The 19085-nt window shown below is 45.9% G+C and overlaps 1 protein-coding gene across 1 annotated transcript in view; it reads right to left on the reverse strand.

Annotated features, from left to right (window-relative positions):
• Positions 1-15319, reverse strand: part of PHF12 (PHD finger protein 12) — a 17749-nt gene extending 2430 nt beyond the window's left edge. The window contains exons 1-11 of the mRNA XM_009332112.1: positions 15252-15319; positions 13281-13668; positions 12589-12709; positions 11316-11448; positions 10454-10618; positions 9661-9822; positions 7750-8566; positions 5537-5659; positions 4034-4177; positions 1900-1998; positions 1271-1353 (exon numbers count right to left, since the gene is read on the reverse strand). Of these exons, the coding sequence (XP_009330387.1) occupies positions 1271-1353; positions 1900-1998; positions 4034-4177; positions 5537-5659; positions 7750-8566; positions 9661-9822; positions 10454-10618; positions 11316-11448; positions 12589-12709; positions 13281-13668; positions 15252-15302 (2286 nt within the window). The 5' untranslated portion in view covers positions 15303-15319. The remainder of the gene's footprint in view (positions 1-1270; positions 1354-1899; positions 1999-4033; positions 4178-5536; positions 5660-7749; positions 8567-9660; positions 9823-10453; positions 10619-11315; positions 11449-12588; positions 12710-13280; positions 13669-15251) is intronic.
• Positions 15320-19085: the final 3766 nt, after the last annotated feature.

Raw genomic sequence — 19085 nt, forward strand, 5'->3', positions numbered from 1 at the left:
CGCTTTGGAAAGCGGACACAAGATGGCAAGAGGGATGCCAGCGTGCTGCGGCAGCCACAAGGTAGAGACAGTCTGGGATTTACAGGCCTTTTGCAGACGCTGAAAGGCCGGGAGCCGTTACCGTGACACACAGCATTACACAAGCAGCGTCACGCTCAACTGAGCTTTGCAGAGGATGTTGACAGAGTGGAGGAGACTTCAGGTTAGCTCACAGGAATCATCTGAGGGCTGAAGACCTTGTCCCCCAGGGACTACAGAGCTTTAATCAAGTTACAAAAAACTCCCCACGCACAGGGGAGTAAATTTTCAAGTAACCTGCTAGACTGCAGAGACTGAGGCCAAGCACGAGCTGCCAACGCAGAAACAGCAGAGAGAGCTACGGAGGGGGAATTCTCCCTCTAGAGCGACCACAGCCGTAGGAGGCCTGCTGGAGTACGGAAGAAGTTCAGTGCCTAGAGCACGATTTAGGATTGACCACTGTGAGGAGACGCTTCAACACAGATTTAAGGTCTGGATCCCATTACCGAGTGTGTTCTGTAGCTTGTAGTGCGCTGGAGGAATGGCTAAAGCCGGCTATGGGTTAATCCTGGATCCTGCTCAGTAGCTGGTTGACAAATGGTGATATAAAAGACTCTATCTTGCTTCAAAGACCGTTTCCATGCTAAGAGACATCTCCAGCGGCGCTTTTATTGGCAGACCCGCCAGTCTATTTACTTCAAGAACAAACTAATCTCTGGACTGTAGTTAAGGAGCAACTGTAGACCTCTGTTTATGCTGAGAGCTTAACTGAAATTTTAGTTAAAGAAATGATTTATGCGGAGTGCTGCAGATGGCATGAACACTTTGCACCACCATCACACCTGAAAGCAAGAGACTCGGAGCAGTTCCCTGTTCTGTTCCAGCGGAGGTTCGACGTCAACACGTGAAGTTTAGCTTTTATTAACAACGCAGCTGGATCAAAAAGTACCGAACCGTTTCTATGACTTTTTCCTTCCCTAGACACCAGCAGTGACAGTGCTTACTTGCGGTCAGTCTTTGTCCACAAGCAGTTAGCTCAGAGAAATCATGCTGGCAGAGCTCTGTGCTTCAGAAAAGGGTTTGACAGAAAACGCTGACGCAGCCTTCACTGGAGTGAAACCATTCACAGCCCTGGCTCTTACTTTGTAGTCCACAAAGGAGCACCACACAAAGACAACCTGCTGCCTGCATCTCCAGCTCCCACTGCCGTGCATGCCAAATAATAATAAAAAAACCCCACTCAGGCACTCACCTCATCGTAGAATATGCAGGCGTGTTTGCCAGACACATAGTTACAGTGACCATAGCTTGTAAGGCACACATCCATATCAGCTCCTGTCAACGGGGAGGACAAAACAGGCTCAGTTCATTTCAGAAAAAAACCGTCAGGCAGCAGAGAACAACAGACAGAATTAAACTTCAATTAGCAAAACAACAGGGGAGCAACTGCCTTTGTCCGCGCTCCCAGGACTGCATGAATAATGCTGCGATAAGCCACCGAACAAAGTTTCAGTGGGGGAAGGGAAGGCTAGCAGCTCCATGAAGGTTGAAGAGCATTTCACAGTTACTGGGTCTATCCAGAGCACCAGAAGAATCCAAGCAGAAACAAACAAAACCTGCGAGCAAACCGTAACTCTTCTCTCCATCAGTCAGGCATTAACTCTCCAGGACAGCCATTCTGCTAATTTTGATACCAGCTGGGTTACAAAAGTGCAACCCCACAAAGATTCAAGTGGATGGGGAATTTCCACGTTTCTCCGTAGCGAAGAATCCCAGCCACAATGGGTCTGTTTTCTTCGACACCAACTTGGCAAATACTTCGGGAGGGTCAGGGAGAACCACCCTGATTCTGAAAGGTCAGGGCAGGAAAAAGCTACTCACCTGTCCCAATGTAGAGGGTTCGATAGCACATATTGACTGCACCCCCTAAGCCCATCAGAGGATAGAACACCGCCCGGGCTTGCACTTCCTTTCTTTGCACTGCAAGATAAGAAAGAAATTACTTGAACAGTGTTATCAGCTATGAAGGCTGCTTGACCTCAGTTTCCCCAGCGCTAGACTCTCCAGAAAGCACAGATCCTAAGGAGGACGCAGTCAGCTTTGGCCTGAGCTCCGATTCCCAACCCTCCAGGAATGTTTGCGCATTAAACGTCTTTTTGCCAGTCATCAGAGAAAATTGCTCTCTCCAGTAACCCACACAAGCCATGCAACTGGGGGAACGTTAATACCGAGTGTGCGCAATGGAGCCACGCTGAGGAAAACACAAACCTCCTACCACTGACTTCTTTCTTAATCTCTTCCACTTTGGGTAATCAAAGACCTGAGTCTTGCTGTCAAAGTGCCACTTAAAAAAAAATTAGTGCTGCTGAATGTCACCAACTTAACGGCTGCGATTTTGCTTCTAGTGAAGCTGCAGGAAAAACACACCGGTTGAACAGGGCTTGTGCAGGGATCAACCCAGCTCCCAGGACAAGATGATTTACCGAGCGGACTCCTTTACCCTCAGGTTGGTCCCTGCGGCACACTCGACAGTGGCTGGGCCTCCAGAGCAGCGCCCTGGCAGACAAGTTCAAATCACATTCTCACATGCCCCCATTAACTGGACAGAAAATCATCTTCTGTGGAACAGATACCAAACTCTGGTGGACCACACAGGCCTAGCCAGGATTTCAGCAGCTGTCTTTTGGAGATAAGCCCCTTAAATCCACAGAGTTTAGGCCTCTCCCGAGACTACATCTGTATGACAGTTTTACACCAAGAGTGTGAAATCAAAGAACAGAACATGAGGATTACGAGAGATTGTTTGCAGAGCCACCTACGTCAAGAACACTGGCCACACTGAGCGGCATCACTGGACGAGCAGCACTCAACGCAGCTGAAACGTGCAGGTTCCCACCTCTGCCCAGCTGCCCTGCACAAGTCCTTTCAGCTGTCTGGCTCTGCTGGCTCAACGGGGCTCACTAAAGGCTTTGGATCTAACATTTCATCAGCAATGCTAAACAGTCAGCTGGATGCACTGTTCCTGCCCAAAAAGGGTGATGGGTTAAGACAGCATCAATCTGCCTTTTGAAAGGCAGACTGCTGAAGAATTTCCAGAACTCCTCTGTTATGAGCAGCACAGGAAGGCAGCTCATATCACAGCCTGGCGCTGTGTCCTACAGCAGCATTCAAAAGAAGATTGACAAAGCATTTAGAGAATGCTGTGATGCTACAGCAGCAAGGTTACTGACTGCTAGCAGACTTCCAAAGATCTTATCTTGGATATTTACCCCCAGGCCTAGCAGAGGGGGAGCAGACAACTGCTCCCACAACGAGGCTGTCCAGTTAGTGCTTGAAAGTAGATTAAATTGACTGGCTGTATGCAGGGGAACATGGAAGCCACGTTCGCCCTGCAGCTTTAGGTGTTAGCATGCCGATACCAGTGACCATAAACAAAGCCAATGCTGAACTCAGGAATCTGGAGATTTCCAACAGAAGCGCAAGTTGTTTTCCATTATTTGCATTAGTTGCATTTAGTGTTTCAGCTGGACAGTGACATTATTCTGAACGGGCAATGACAGCATCCCACATATATTCTGTGCCCCGGTTCCTCCTGTTCATGCGCTTGTCTCACAAGCAACTTCTCCAGAAAGAGAGCAGGAATTCACGTATTTCTCTTGCCCATCTCAAAGGTGAGGACAAAAAAAAAAAAACACCAAAACCCCCCCCAGCTGAACATTCCCATCTCTTGCTAATTCTGAGATGAATAAAACACAGCTTCACTAAAGATTTCCAGCAGACAATCAGAAGTTACTGAAGGTATTTCCATTGCCATAATTTGTAAATAATTAAGTAGAGGGACCTGAAGGAGTTTCTGGCCAGTGGATATCCAGAGCGGGAGATGAGAAGAAAGAAACATGAAAGGCAGCATCAGACAGATACCAGAAGAAGAGGGAGATCTCCTTCAATGAACAGGCAAGGGAGTGCCAAAAAGCTATGGCTCATCATAAACCAACTATTCTAGGGCTGCTCTTACCTTCAATGTGGTTTCCCACAGGAGATTGCTGATGGGAACTGACACTGCTCGCTAGAGACTGAGCTTTGGAAGGAAAGAGCTGATGAATTCTCTGCAAGGCCAGAAACTTGATCAGCTGCTCATCCAGCATATTTATCTCAATCTCTGTTAATAAACAAAAAGCAGTTAGTAAGTTATTCATGGAAAGGGTGCAATCTGAGCTGCAGTGGATCTAACTGTCCCACTTTCAAACTTGCCATTCGCTTCAACAGCAAAGACTTGACCAATTTTGCAATATCAAGAATCTTACATAGAGGCGATCTATTACTTCATATCATCTCGGGTGAGCAGCGTGCGAGGAGCGTGCCAGCAATGGCCAGAGAGCTGCAATTCAGGCAGCAAGTGGAAGTTTAGGGGAACAAGGACTGCTAAGTTGAAAATCTGCTGTTCTGGCTCAGAATCAACAGGTCTGCGGAGGTGGACATCGCGCCCCTTTGGGCAGCAGGTTGGGTCCTTCTTGTGAAGCTTCACTATCTAGTTAGAAAGTCTAACCCTACATCACAGAGGAAAGCTGTAACCACCTTTGAAGCTGCTACAGGCTCATTGAGTCACACGCTTTTGTAGCAGGGTCCATTAAACCAAACAGGGCAATTCAGACAGTATTATTAACGGGCTTTAAAGCAGATCTGTTGCTGATAACTTTGAAGTATTTATATTTGTAAAGCCCTACAGAGGTCTGCTTTCTGGCAGCAAGCACGCTGGCTAACCTCTTCTTCCAAGAGCTTTCTCCACATCAGCGACAGTTAAAATGGCAAGCAGAAGAAGCAGAGCTGTAACAGCCTTTCCTGATAGCAGAGAGGTAGTTTGGGCAGGCTGAGCAGTCGGGGTTCACCCAAGTAAAGAGGGTCACACTGGCAACGCCAGAAAGGCTGTTCTTCAGATGTAGAAGTCTCTGGCAACAGCCTCGCTATGCTACTGATGATTGCTGTTCAGCAATCTCCTCCTCCTGAACTCACTCCACTAAGGTTTGGCATTTCTTGCCAAGTGCAACAAAAGGAAAATAAAAAATGGGCCAGTCTAGGAGAAGACTGACAGAAGCAGAAATAAATCAGAAAATTAACTGACCCATCGGAACATCACCACTCAGGTGACTGCTCAACTACAAGATCTATTGTTGCTGGACTTTACGCCCGTTGGGAACAGCTCTGGATTGCAGCTAGCACCACAACATGGCAGGGCTGCAGGTTTCTGCATGCGAATTCCAGCTGGAAAGCAGCCTGGGCAATGCTTTGTGATCGTTCCCCAGAAAAGCTTCAGGCAGAAACACTTCATTGGCCTTGCTGCCTTGGCAACACTACAAGTAGGGAAGCATGTGACATATTTCAGGTAATGTATACCCAGCCCCGCCCTCACCTGACTGCAACCCTTCTTTATCTCTGGAACTTTTCCTCTAGCAGAGACCGAACGCTCTAGGGAAGCAAACGCGCAGGGCTAGTAGAGATTGATAATGAACTAAATACTCACCGCCATCCATAAATGCTTTCAGGGAACTGGTGAGGTCCAACATAGCTGCAGAGTTTGAAGTGAGCGATGAGGGTAGAGTTAAAGCGCTTCCTATGGATAAGGTGCTGGGACTGACCTTACCATCTACAGAGAAAGATGGTGCAGAGAAGATATGTCACTGTGACGTTTGTGAGACATGCACCCAGCCCTCAGGCTGCACTTCGCTTCCAAGCTGCTCAGAATAACTGATTTTGCTCATAGCCGTGCGTTGAAAAAGGCCTGAATTAGAGGCTGTTAGCTTTCTTCTGCTCACAGAAGGACTAGTGTGTGCCTCCAACACAGAGCCAGCTGCCGGCTTCTGCCTCTCACCTCCAGTTGTCGGAGGAATTCTGGACCTATACATTTAAGCTCCCACTCCCTGTTTGAAGCAGCAGCAATGACAGACTGTAAGTCATGTCCTGCAGAGGCTGGAAAGATGAGCACCGAGTCCCCAGGAGCTTGAAGAGCTTACTAAACCTAGAGACATTTGCCAAGTAGCTTGTCTAGGTCTGAACATGCACAAAAAGTACACTTGCCCCATTTTTATTTCTGCACGTTTATCAAGTCTGGGGTGTACTTCACTGTCCAGTAAGAATGTGACAGTCATAAGCAGATTTTATTATTTACAAAATAAAATCCTACTGCTTTGGCAGTGACCATGCAGCTGGAAGAGGCAATGGCAAATGCCAGGAAACAAAATCCCTTTAATGCGTTGTTAATACCAGATCTTCTTGAGTTGGTTTGCTTAGAAGTAGAACTACTATAAGCCTGAAATTTATGGCAAAAAAAAGAGCTCATGAATGATTTGTATTTTTGTACTCAGCAACAAAATTTGCACACCATAATTTAAGATTTGTTATAAATACATACATGCATTGTGTTAGATGGAAAATCTAAATATTTACACCTTTCCCAAGAGACACTGCACCAAAATGATGTTTTAATCTGCATTTTGTAGAATGCAAGCTTTGCATCAAAAGCAATTATTTAACATCATAAGTAACTGCAAAATTATGTAGGGCTTGCAGTGCTCTTCAAACCACAAGCAAGAAGTTTTCTATAGTACGGTCTCATTTCCTCTACTAAAGCTTCTCCCAGTCTCGCGTTTCTAAGCAGGGCACGGTCAAACCAGCAGCCTCAGAGTCACCGAGTTTGTTCAGCAATAAGCAAGGAGGCCAAGTACTCCGGGGACTGCTTCCAAAGACGAGGTAAAGCTCAGAAGTTACTCATTAAGGAATTTTAAAAAGAATAATAAAAAGATGTTGCCTCTGTTGCTTGCAATCACCAGATCTGAGCCATTCCACGCAAGCCTGCCACTGAGCAGCTAGGAACTGCAAGAGAAGTGACAGACAGCTCTGTCGCTTGCTTTTCAGTGACTGCTTCTACCCAACCTGCACAAAGAGTTTACTAGTTTGAATGCTGAGCCGGTGTGGGGAAAGGGAAGAGAAGGAGAATGCTTTAGGTGAAAGCTCATTCTAGCAAAATTTGAGTTATGGGCAGTTACTCTGACTTCAACATCTATCAACAGCTATCAACACCTTTGACTTGATGTTTTTATACTGAAGAATGGGTATATACACTTTAACAGCAAGGTTTTTGGGTACAACTCAGGACAGAGATGGTATACCCAAGTCCATAACTACCTTGTATTAACAGACTAGCAGATACTAAACAGACTAGATCTTTCCAAGCCCGCATTTCTCTAACATCAAGGCTGTGCAGCTGAAGACTTCAAAACACACCTGTACTAGGGGATACAGCCATTGCCAGAACAGTTACTGTGTACAGAGATCACAGGATCAGATGCCAGACAGCTGCTCTTGTGAGAAGGACTACCTTGTGATCAAACATTGGAGTGGCCAGTTGTTGAAACAGCGAGACAGCAGCCAACTGATTTAAAACTACTGTCGCTTTCCGGAGTTAAACTGATCTACTATTAGATAGTTTAGTAGTTAAACTATCTACTCTCTACTGAGTTCCCCTCTCAGCTGCATGCAGCCAGCAAAAACACATGCCGTGGCTCCCATGAAGGGTCCTAAGACAGAGGAGACTTGACAAACTTCTCCCGGCTCTCCACAGAAAACCCAATTCCCAGTTAAATGAGGGCATACTGCTAGAGCCTTGAGGTTCAGAGTAGCATTTAGCCTGAACACTTTCTCAGCCCCGGGGGCCAAAATCAGCTGTTTGGCACGTACCTGAAGGTGGTGCTGGTGAACAGAATCTGTTTGTGGACCCAACAGCAGAGATCCCATCTCCTGCAGCCTGCGGAGGGGTGAGAGCCCTCGTGGCAGTCAGAGGGGAGCCCATAGATCGCAGGTCTGCCGTCAGCGGCGGTCCTATCTGTGTCTGCACATTCTTTCTTTGCAAAGTGCTGGTGGTCTCCAGGCTGGCACAGGAGCTCGATATGGACGTAGGCATACTTGTGACCGGCACAGAACCCCTTTGTGCACAAGAAACGGGTCCTGCTACGTTCTCCGTTTTGACAATGGTTCCAATGGTGTGATTCAGAAGTCCACAAGTCGCTGGGGGCGTGAGGGGCCGAGGCCACGTTTGCCGATGAGACAAAACAGGTATTGTGTTACCAGATCCGATTAGTCTCTGGGGGTCAGTCAACTGTGCTGAAGATTCAGACGAAACGCCATAGAAATGAGGACCGTTTACTTTAATGTCAGAGGCTGTCGGCCCATTCGAAGTCCCGCAAGAAGACACCTTCTTGGATTTATCTATACAAGAGCTGCAGTTGACATCTTCCTGTGACAAAGTCTGCTGGGATTGCGAGGAGCTCAAGGAATTCTGGGTGGTAATCCCTGAGGTGCAGGATGACATGGAATAGAGGGAAGGTGTGGGTGCCTTGTCAGCTGCCTGGTAAGGGTTGGCGAGTGAGCCGTCTGCCACAATAACAGGCTTAATATCAGCCTTCTCTGTTTGTTCAGAGTCCCAAAGCGAAGTCATCTGCTTAGCAGATAAATGTTTCAATATGCTGCACTGGAGCGCAACAACACTACAGAGCCACTGGGAGGAAGAAAAAAGCGCAGGTTAGCTCCACAGGCAGACAGCGCTCCAAACCTCAACAGTTACTCCATCGTTCACCCAGCTCGAAGAAATTCAGCTGCCTCACTGTGCTGCTGACCGCTCTGATGCAGCCTGGAACTACAGCATCTGCTCTGATGCTCATCTAGAATCAGGAGAAAACTTTGTCCAGAGGTACAAAAGTGCAACCAAAATTAGGTAGTGTTTTATCTCCGTGCCGAGGACAGTACACAGAGGAGCTGAGATTAAAGGAAGGAGAAGGCAGCAGACACACTTCCTCACCCCCAAACTCTTCCCTCTCTTCACCTGTTAAGTGTGTTCATAACTAGCTGAAGAGTTGCAACATCTTTCACTAATATGGGCTTCTATCCAAACACAATCCTCCAACTTACTCTGTAGCACGCTGGAAAGAAACGCTCATCTACCTCACGCTATATGGAATCACCTGCCAAAGCCGGGGTGGAGAGCACCTTTCCTTTTACACAAGGTAGAGGAAGACAAAAAGATTTATTTGAAGTTTTAAGCTCCATGGTGATGTGCACCTGCCACATAGAAGAACCCCACCTGAGCTAACAGAAGGACTCGACTACACCACCGACTGGCAAAGCAACATGCCTTTGCGTTGTGGAATCTGGCAAGAAGTTTCATACAAGATTTAAACACTCATTTGACCTTGATTTAAAAGCCCAATTCTATCAGCAATAAAAAGCAGCCCAGAAACGTGACATTAGCATACAAATAAACGTGTCAGAGCAGCCTTACATAATCAAAGTGGAAAGTATTTCCCCTCAGCCAGGAAATAAAAATGACACCTAGACAGATAGCCCTCGACTCCACTCTTAAGGCCAGAAGACTATTTCACCACTTCCCTGAAGCGTCAAATGAGGGATTTTACATTTCACCTGGAAAGTCAAAATGAAGTTTTAATGGGCAAGGGTGTCAGAGTCAAGACAAGCTATCACCTTCAGACGTGATTTTGAGACTGGTCGCCTAGACAACTGCTCTAATCATGACTGAAATGGAAGAGATCTTTGTACCAAAGCAACTACAGAGTCCAAGCATTTGACTTCATTTACCTCCTGTTGTTCTGTCTGGCTGGCTAAGTGCTCAGTGTTCAAAAGGTGCTTCTGCAAGGGTTCCTCAGGGATCCCGTTACAGATCAGCTCGCCATCTCTAATTGCTGCAGGCGCAAGTAACGGGGGCGGAAGCCGGTATTGGGACTTTATAGCATCAGGAACCTACATAGAGAAAGAAGATCACACATGAGAACAATTACTCAAGAATGACTAACCAGCACTACGCTTTGTGTTTGCTGCTTTCTGACCCAAAGGAACCCTGCAGACAATACATTAGAAGTTTCAAGGACTGAGTACTTTAAAGTGATGCAGCCACGCTGAAATTAATAGGTTTTATTCCCTTAGGTCAGGCATGACTTCAGCACAACGTGGTGGCTACAGCATAAGAGAAGTCATGCAAAAAGGCCAAGTAAGAAGGGAAACCTGTATGGCATTTTTCAGGCATTCTGGCAGCAAATATTCTTTGCGGTTGAACACAGAACATGCAGCAGCCCCAATTCCGACTGTCGGGCCACCTCCAGGAAGTTTTGTGTTGTGCCTTCTATGCTTGTGCTAGATTTAAAGGCTCACTTCTAGTAGCTGAGCCTTATGGTTGGCGAAAAAAGAGCTGCTTAAATCCTACACGTAGTGAAAAGTAACTGTTGACTTCCAGACCTCTCACCAACACATTCATTCAGACCCCACCCTCTTCCTCCTGCCCCCAGAGGCTAACCCTACTAGGCATGCTGGTTTCCCTTCCAAACTAGAATACACATACAGGGAGTTTCACCGACACCTACTTGTTTACACATACCTTCAAACCTTTTCTCTTTACTGATTGAAGAACTCTGCGATTCGGAGGATGTTTCTTATGGATTCGGTTTAAGAAATCCACTTTGACAACATGCTGAGATATGGTGTCCTGGAACCGGTCAAATACTCGGCACCGATTACTCAGGGTCAAGTTCTTCTGGTTCAGCTGGGTGATCAGATAATGCCACAGGAGTTAGGGATCTGCGGGTCACTCTAATGTACCCTAAGACTTTCATAACGCCTCGTAGCACTGGCAGTACAGCATCAGCTCAGCTTTAGATTATTTGTTTCCTGCAGCACTAACCATTTGTGTTAAAGGGCACATTGCTGGAGATGAATACAAAAGCACTTAGAGGCCTACTAAGCAGCATCAATGCTCTCAGAAGCAGTTTGTCTGGGCACAAGCCCTTTGTTTCAGCCCCCTGTTTCCTGAGTATTTAGGTCTCAAGTACTCTGCTTTTCCACAAATGAAAACTCCCTCTTGGAATGAAAGTTTTTGGGTTAAGCATGCAAAGAATTACTTCCCCTATTTGTAGCACTGTGCTGCTTTGTATCACAGTTCTGGAAGCTCATCTAGATCTAAGGAGTCCAGTCTGAAAACTAGACAAGCTGTCAGTGAGCCACAATCTGAGCTGTCAGCTTCAGTTACAGGAAGGAGTTCCCCCATCTTTATATTTTATTGCAGATAGCAGCATCATATTCCTTTGGAGAGCGCGTTGCTTGCAGCAGGAGCTTTACAAGCGTTACAGGGAGCAATAAGAGCTCAGAAGCTGTTTTACATTTGTTGTATTTTGTCCTTTAATGGACCTGCCAGGTTCCACTCCAGCATCCGGTTACCATACTGCAATCATAGTCCTGCTTACCACCACATGTTCTATGTGATTTGGGCACATCCATCTACCCAGAGGCATGGCAGTAAGCGGTGGCTCCAGACAATCCATGTGGAACAGGAGTGGGCAATAATCACACTGAATTAGAGGTGCCACTCTGCAGCTCCTGCAAAGAGAGAGACATATCTTATTTCCCATACAGAATATAGGGTATAAACCAAGCTCGCAGGCAAGCGCGGCTAACCACTTTAGCTTGTCTTTCCCCACCAATTCCCCTACACTATGTTACTTGCATCTAAAAATCAGGCTTCAGGTTTGTAACTTAATCTATATGGACCTTCTGCAAGACCCACTCAAGGCAAAAGGTCTTGCCCACGCACATGAGGGTTTCTCGGTGCAGAAGAGGTCCTTTGGCAGGAAGAGATGCCAAAGCTGTAAGCACTTGTCAGATTCACATAAGCAACTTTTCAAGTTGACCTTGTGCATTAGTTCTGAGTGGCTTCATTTAGAGCAAAATTCAGAGATGAAAAGGAAACCTCAGATTTAGGTTATTACAATTTTTCTCAAGATGAATCTTGTGTGAAGTTGGGACATTTACTTCAACAAGATGTTCTCAGAATAAGTCTCAAACTCCAGAAAGCTACCACATCCGATTCCCCAGGCTTTAAAGAAGTCTTTGCTCTATGACAAAGTCACGAGCTGTTCTCCACAAAAGCTCCACTCTCCTGAATCTCCAGCCCAGTTCCAGAAACTCACTCTGACTGGGTTCCTGAAATAAAGTTTTTCGTTTTCACTGACATTTTTGAACTGGGATTTATCTGTGCATTTTTAATGCAGTTATAAAAAACAGCAGTATTTTGTACTGGTTTTCAGATTTACTATTTCAGCGCAATATTCCTATTTGCCTCGGGCTTCTATCTCGCTCAGTAGATTTCTATTTCCTAAAGGTCACCTCCTCGCACACTTTCTTCATGAACCATAAACAAGTATCTCTGTTTCCTAAACCACCATCACTTTAAAATTTTTCTTAGTAGAAAAATATTGAAGACAAGATGGCTCACTCTCTTCAGGCTACATTTTAAAACCCTTTACAGCCACACAGGGCTGCAGAAGCCACACCTACGCTTGCCGTAGTTAAACATCTGTCATTTAGCAAAGATGATTATTCCCCCATTTGTTTAGAGGATTGTAAGCAAGTAATGAAGGAGAATGGGAAAGGGAACAGGTCATCTACATTTTCAGCAAGAACTTTGCTCCTGTGAAGGGTGCAGCTACACCAAACAGCTTCCCTGGAAGAGTCAAGTACCTGTTGCATGTGAAGCAGACTTTCACTGGCAAGGGAACCAAACCATTGTGGTCTAACTCGTGTTGTGCTTTCTTGACATTCTTTCCTGTGGTTTCTTCCTTTCTCCTCCTCTTACTAGTACCTAAAAGTAAGTTTTAAAAGGTGCTGGGTTACCCACATAGCAGAGATTTGCTTTCTGGCTGATACATATAATCATCTCAGGCAGAGGCAAACAGAAAAGGCAAAAAGAGCTGCTTAAGGAACCCCTATCAACCACTAAATCTAGCCTTAGTGACAGAGACTGTCTTTAAAGGTAGGCATATTTTACATTAATCATTTCAGTGACATCCTATACATGAAGTCATTACTTTGTTACTAGATTATCATATCATAAATCAAAATCAAGTATTTTGACAATCAGAATTTTTTTCTTCAGATTGATGATCTGGACTAAGGTGGTAACAGCAAGCCTCTGTCACAAGTGCTGATGGAGGTGCAGTGTGTATAGCAGTGTCCCCACAGCTCACATCTAAAAGAGGCCACCTGCTGTTGGACAGCTGGAGGAGGAGCAGGGGTACTTCTGTACCCTCTGCTTTCCCCAGCGAGCATCACTGGAGCTACAACTGCCAAGGAGTCAAGAGGGAAAAGAGGCAAGATGGCAGCAGGATGCAACTGCAGCCATCTTCACCGACACTAGACAAGCCATCGCTCACCTGGAAGTGCTGTGGTGCAGGTCAGTTCATTCGGCAACTGGAACTGCGTTGGGTTCCTTTCCATGGCAGCAGCAATAAGAAGCTCAAAGGGTCGCTTCAGCTGGGGCTGCCCACAGTCCATTTCTGCAATGGCAGAGTCATCATCCACGTCAATTATGTCCTCATCGACATCATTCTGCTCTGAGTTGGGGGTCTCGGTGCTGGCATTGGATGTGGGAGTGCCAGGCCGGCTTGCTCTCCTTTCCAAGATCCTGGCATGCGCATTAGCCCTGATGCTGCTGCTAGACCTGTCCAACAGGTCTGCGTCACTGGTGGGGGAGGTGGTCCTTTTCCCAGATTTGTCCACCAATCCATTTACCTGCCCCAGCTCTTTCTTCTGTTCTCGCTTCTGCACGACATGAATAGGCAGGCTTATCATGGAGGCCACAAACAAAGCACATCAACCTTGACAAATACGCAAAGACAAACAGCATCTGAAAAGGCTTGAGCCACTTACTACAACTTCCCCCGTGAAGTCATTAGAGCCTTGACCTAGCGAAAACAATTTGATTGCAGCTAACAGATGACAAAACAGCTGAAGGGAACCAAGCACAGGGAAGAAAATTAGCATGTCTCTTTCAGGATAGCCATATTTGAGTCCAGATCAGGCCAAACGTTTCACTGCATCTAGTCCTAAATACTTGACAAATCAGACCACTCTGTTTACTTTGCTAGCCAACACTGAGAAACTCCACAGTAGACCGTTCGTTGTCGATGCAGTCTAACCCTGGCAGTGCATCCAAACCCACTATGGAACGAGAAGGTCAGCTTGAGAACACAAGCACAATAAACAAACGACACTGCTATCTCTTGACAACAGGCATCTTGAACAAGGTGGGCAAGGAGAACTGCAGCAGAGGAAAACTATACACTGCAATCACTGTGAGATCCATTTTGCAACAGGAGGGGACGCTGCATGGCCTAGTACGGGCAACTGTGCACTGCTCCAGTGCCTGACAGCATCACCAATATGGATGAACCAATCTACTCGATCACTAAAATGGTCTGCAAAAGGAGCAAAGTGTTATCAGGCAATTTTTAATACAGAAAAGTTGGGGATTTTTTTCTTTTTTCTCTCTCTCTTTTTTTATTTATTTTATTATAATTTCTTAAATTCGCAGCCTTCGTTTTTAGTGTTGGCAGATGGCTGAACAATACCCCGGAAACATAACAAGGCAATCGCTTCAGGAACAAAAGGCTGAGTACACAGTTTTCTTCCAATCTGTTTTGGGTGTCACTTCAAGGGAACAGTTGCTAGATAGTTTGGTGCAGTTTCTAAACCCTCTGCTACGCAGTCTTACGTAGTCACAGCAATAAGATGTTTACATTGTGCAAGACGGCTTCCTGGAGAAAGAGCATCAAGGAAAAAAAGACAAGCCACAATCTTGCCCAATCATCTCCTCCCCATCCTGTTCAACAGCCCAGGAAATCATAACTCACTGTGATTTCACCCTCTGCTGATGTGCAACTGCTGTGAAGTCACACTTCTAAAAAACACACGCTAACCAGAATCACAGCCCTGGTGCCAAAGCTGCATTAACATGACTCCTGTTCTGCCTGTAGACAGCTCACCTCCTCGAGCATGGGAGCCATTCCCAGCCCCTCTGTGCCTCAGCTCTCCCTCCTTTCCAGAAGGGGCTGGGGGGAGGAAGGAAAACAGTTTAAAAGGCACAGCTTGACAAGAACATATCAGGCACTTCAGTTTTGTGGTTCCTAGTAGAGAGATTAAAAATACCAGGAGGGTCTCATCAAGACCCCATAGTTTTCTTTAAGCCTGTTCCTAACAAAGCCCTTCGCAACTGCAAGCACAAAGAGCAACTCTGGTGGTATATACATACACGTTAAGGGGAGAGGAAGGTATAAAACACAGGGTTCACATTTCAAATGGACAGTCGGAAGGGCAAGGATCATGTCTGTTACAAGAGGCTTTACCTTGCGGCGTACAGTGCAGCGGTGACACATCCACTCCCCCGGAGGCAGCATTTCCTCACTGAGCGGAGGGTTGCTACAAGAGAAATACAAAGCAACGCTTTACTGTTATTTCTGGAATGCCTCTTCTCACGTACACGCAGCCCGAGTCAGGGTAGGTCTGCAGATTCCGCTCCCAGGCACTTCCTCCTTTTCTTTACGGTGATGCTCCCCGGTTTCGCTCCCCCATACAACCACTTAGCAAGACACCTTTAAGAAGCTAGTCTTCCACGACACCCATCTCATCTCCACGATGCAGCATGCTCCACAGTTTCAGAAGACGGTCTCAGAATTGAATAGCAAAGACAAATGGAAGATTCACTTGCGTGCAACACATATACCTCCCCCCTAATACCAACACCTCCTTAAATAACTTGATTACTCCATGTAAGACTACACAGATTCCCGTGCAGCAAGCAGTCACGTATTAGGCATTTCCATGCCTTGAATTTGCAGTGCAAATCCAACTGAACAAGCTGCCATGAAGTCTACCCACTGCTTCTCATGTACTCCATCCCTGGGCACACTTACTTAATGGTGGAAACCACTTTATATCCCAAGACAACCCAAATACTCTTAAAAGTGTCAACATATACAGCTTGCCTTGGCTATGAAGCACAAGATACATCCTACTCATATGGATCTGCACTTACTATAAAAGCTGTATCACATCAAAATGACATTCTCATTTTGATGCTAGAAATAAACCAAAGCAAATTAGATGAAGGAGTAAGGAGGACTATTTTGAGAAACACTTTTCCTCAGTTAAAGGCAGAGCAGCATATGTTAGATGATACTTTCCTTACAGATCCTACTACTAGCTCAAGTACTTTCCAACACCTCTTTATCATTAAGATTTGTTATTTCAGCAAACTGCTGACTGCTGCAGGAAAAGTGTACATGCTGTCAGAAAAACAGCCAGTTACCATGCAGCATGGCCTTAAGATATACTTTTATAAGTTCTGCCTGCTGATGCTAGAGATCGCTGCATAGCAAGTCTGCTCTCTTGTGCTGAACACTCAACAGATAGATGCACTATCGCAGGACCTGGAAGCTCCATTTCCCACTGACTGGGAAATGGGTTGCAAGGGATCCAGCTGGGACTGACTGGGTTACAAGGTGATCAAGCAGTAGTGCAGCCACACTAGCAAGGAGCTTACAAGACTGGCCCAAGAAGCCACGCAAACATGGGCAGCCAGACTGTGGTTCACTTCAGGAGTCTCTATACTGTTTATTGCACCTACAGACAAATATCAAACCAAATCCAAGTTGAGCTTTAAGAAGCCTCCGGCACTGACAAGCCAGAGAGGACGAGATGCATATTTGTTGGCCCCTAAGAGCTGTGCTTTGCAGCAGAGATGCTGTCTTCCTCGAGTATCTTGCTCCTAGCACGGGGAAATGGCACAGGATCCCAGCCCAGGCTCCTGAGCTTGAGCTGTAAAAACAAACACGCTTCCTTTGTTTAAACAAGAGTCCTGGCGAGCCTTGCCCCGAGCACGCCAGCGTGCCGACAGAAAGCCTCCGCAGGTACCGCAGCCATCCAGGGTCACACTCGGTCTTGCAACACTGTGCCTGGAAGACTGAAGGAAGAACACAGCAAGAACCAAACTGGGAATAACCTCAGCATTTCTGGTGTCAGGCTCCGGGGAATTCAGTGGAGCCAACACATCTGGCAGCCATTTTGAGGAGGAGTGCAGGGTTTCAGAGGCCTCCGTGTTCCAGGCACTCCAGAAACGTAGCGGTCTGCATACATGCACAAACATACCTGCAGCTTATGTTTCTCATTTCCTGGAGGACTTGGATGAACAAGAGATCAGGCTCTAGACAAGAGCACCAAAGCCTCAACTACTGGCTGCTTTACATGAAGTCTCAAATGTTTGGCTGAAGCAGTAACTCCCCGCTGCCCCAAACTGATCTTTTGCTAATAGAAACAGGGAAGGGGGGTGGAAGGAGGAGAGTAACAAATGATCCCTATGCGTTTGCCGCAGCGTAAATCCATTTTGAGTCCTGAGGTGGATCCTGCAATAGCTCAGGTTTTATGCCTGCTAGAAACTGAGCTCTTAGATCTGCAGCTACAGCAAGTACAGATTCATCTGGCCCATTCACCCCTCCCCTCCCAGCGCCCCAGGGGAAAAAAAAAACCTACAGACTTTGATTTGTTCGTAGTGAATTTTAGCCCTCTGAAGCTACTGATGAGCGTGCCTCAACTGCTGGAAACACGTCTGCCCCAATCCAATGCACGCGCGGCGTGCCAGGGATCCACACGCTGCCAGATGCCTCCGGTTATTTGTTTTAACTGTTACCTCAATCTTATGCATTTTACAATGAAACAATTAATACCACGGTGAATCTTGAGAGATGCCTAGAAGAGTTAGAACAGGTTTCTTCTTAAGTGTGTATGTTATTGCCCCATTTGTTATGTTTGAATTATCTGCTCAACAACCATGAGATGCTACATATACAGTACTCCTAAATGACAGCTTAGAGAAGCATTTTAATTAATGCTGCTACCCAAAGGCCTGTGGAAGGAAGGGGAAAGATTAGTTTCAGACCAGCAGCAAGGTTTTAGCTCTCAGACTAGCCTCCTGAGTTTTTTTGCTTGCTGTCAGGGCCTAACTGCTATAGCAAGTGTATTAAAAGACTGATTCTGCTTCTCCTGGTTAATGAACTGTTCATCAAGGCAGCTCGCTGCACTAACAAAGACTGATGAATGCTGCTCCTGCACTGCTGGCCTCTCTGCAAGCAGAGAGCATTTCCTGGGTCTTAGCATAAAGCCAGGGAAGCGCTAAAGAATGCCATTTTAATTGACTAGTTATGACCACATTCTTCAACCTTTTACTGTAAGCATAAGAGAAACTGATTTTTAAATCTGAACAAGATACTTGGTCTTCATAACCAATGTAAGAATAAGCACTTTGGCAGGAGCACCACGGCCACTTTCTCCCTATCTTTCATAGGTTCATTAGCATGCAGATCTCCAGCCGTTAGTGTTTGCTGCCAACAGGACCTGGAATCGTACAGCACCAACTTTATCTTCAGTTACAACACATCTCCTTTCAACTACACACCGATCAGTTGTACTGCTCTGTACGATTTTGCTGAACCTTAGTTTCAGAAAGTTTTCCCTTTTGTCATCACAGGCGAGAGTGGTGGCCAGCGTTATTTTACCTGGAAGGTTGGTGTGACCTGAATCAAATCTGCTCAGCAGAACATGTTTCTGAATTTAAGACAAAGACAGCTCTGAAAAAGTGAATCTGACTTTCAAGGTTAATATCTATACAAACACCTGGAAGACCAGATCATACAAAGCCTCTGAAAATTAAAGGACATGTTTATCACTACCTACTCAAAAGCCACTACACTGATACGAAGTCACTTGCTGTAACACTAGTCTCGTGGCTTTCTCTAAAAAAGTTAAGTTGCGTCTCCTGAAATTCATACCAGATTTGTGTTGTCAAGACCTGCTCTTGTAAACTTTTGGACTAGCTCCCATGGTCAGAACATTATGCAAAGCCTGCCTTAAATAAAATTTAAATGGCTACAAAGAAATAAAAAATCTTCAAGAGTCATCCATATATTAGCAGTTTTTATCAAGTAAACAATAGCATGAAGCCACTTAGCTTTTCAATTTCACACTCTGGAGCTCTCATACAGCAGATGCCTGTTGTTAGTCTAAATCCCATAATTACTCTTCACTTTGCTGACCTCAATAAATAAGTAAACAAACGCTCAAAGGAACGGCACCTTCTTCAATACAGACTGGGCCATAGCTCTCAAAGGAACCCGTTATAAGCAAAC

The sequence above is a fragment of the Pygoscelis adeliae genome, unplaced genomic scaffold (genome assembly GCF_000699105.1).
Source record: "Pygoscelis adeliae isolate BGI_AS28 unplaced genomic scaffold, ASM69910v1 Scaffold719, whole genome shotgun sequence".
NCBI lineage: Eukaryota > Metazoa > Chordata > Aves > Sphenisciformes > Spheniscidae > Pygoscelis > Pygoscelis adeliae.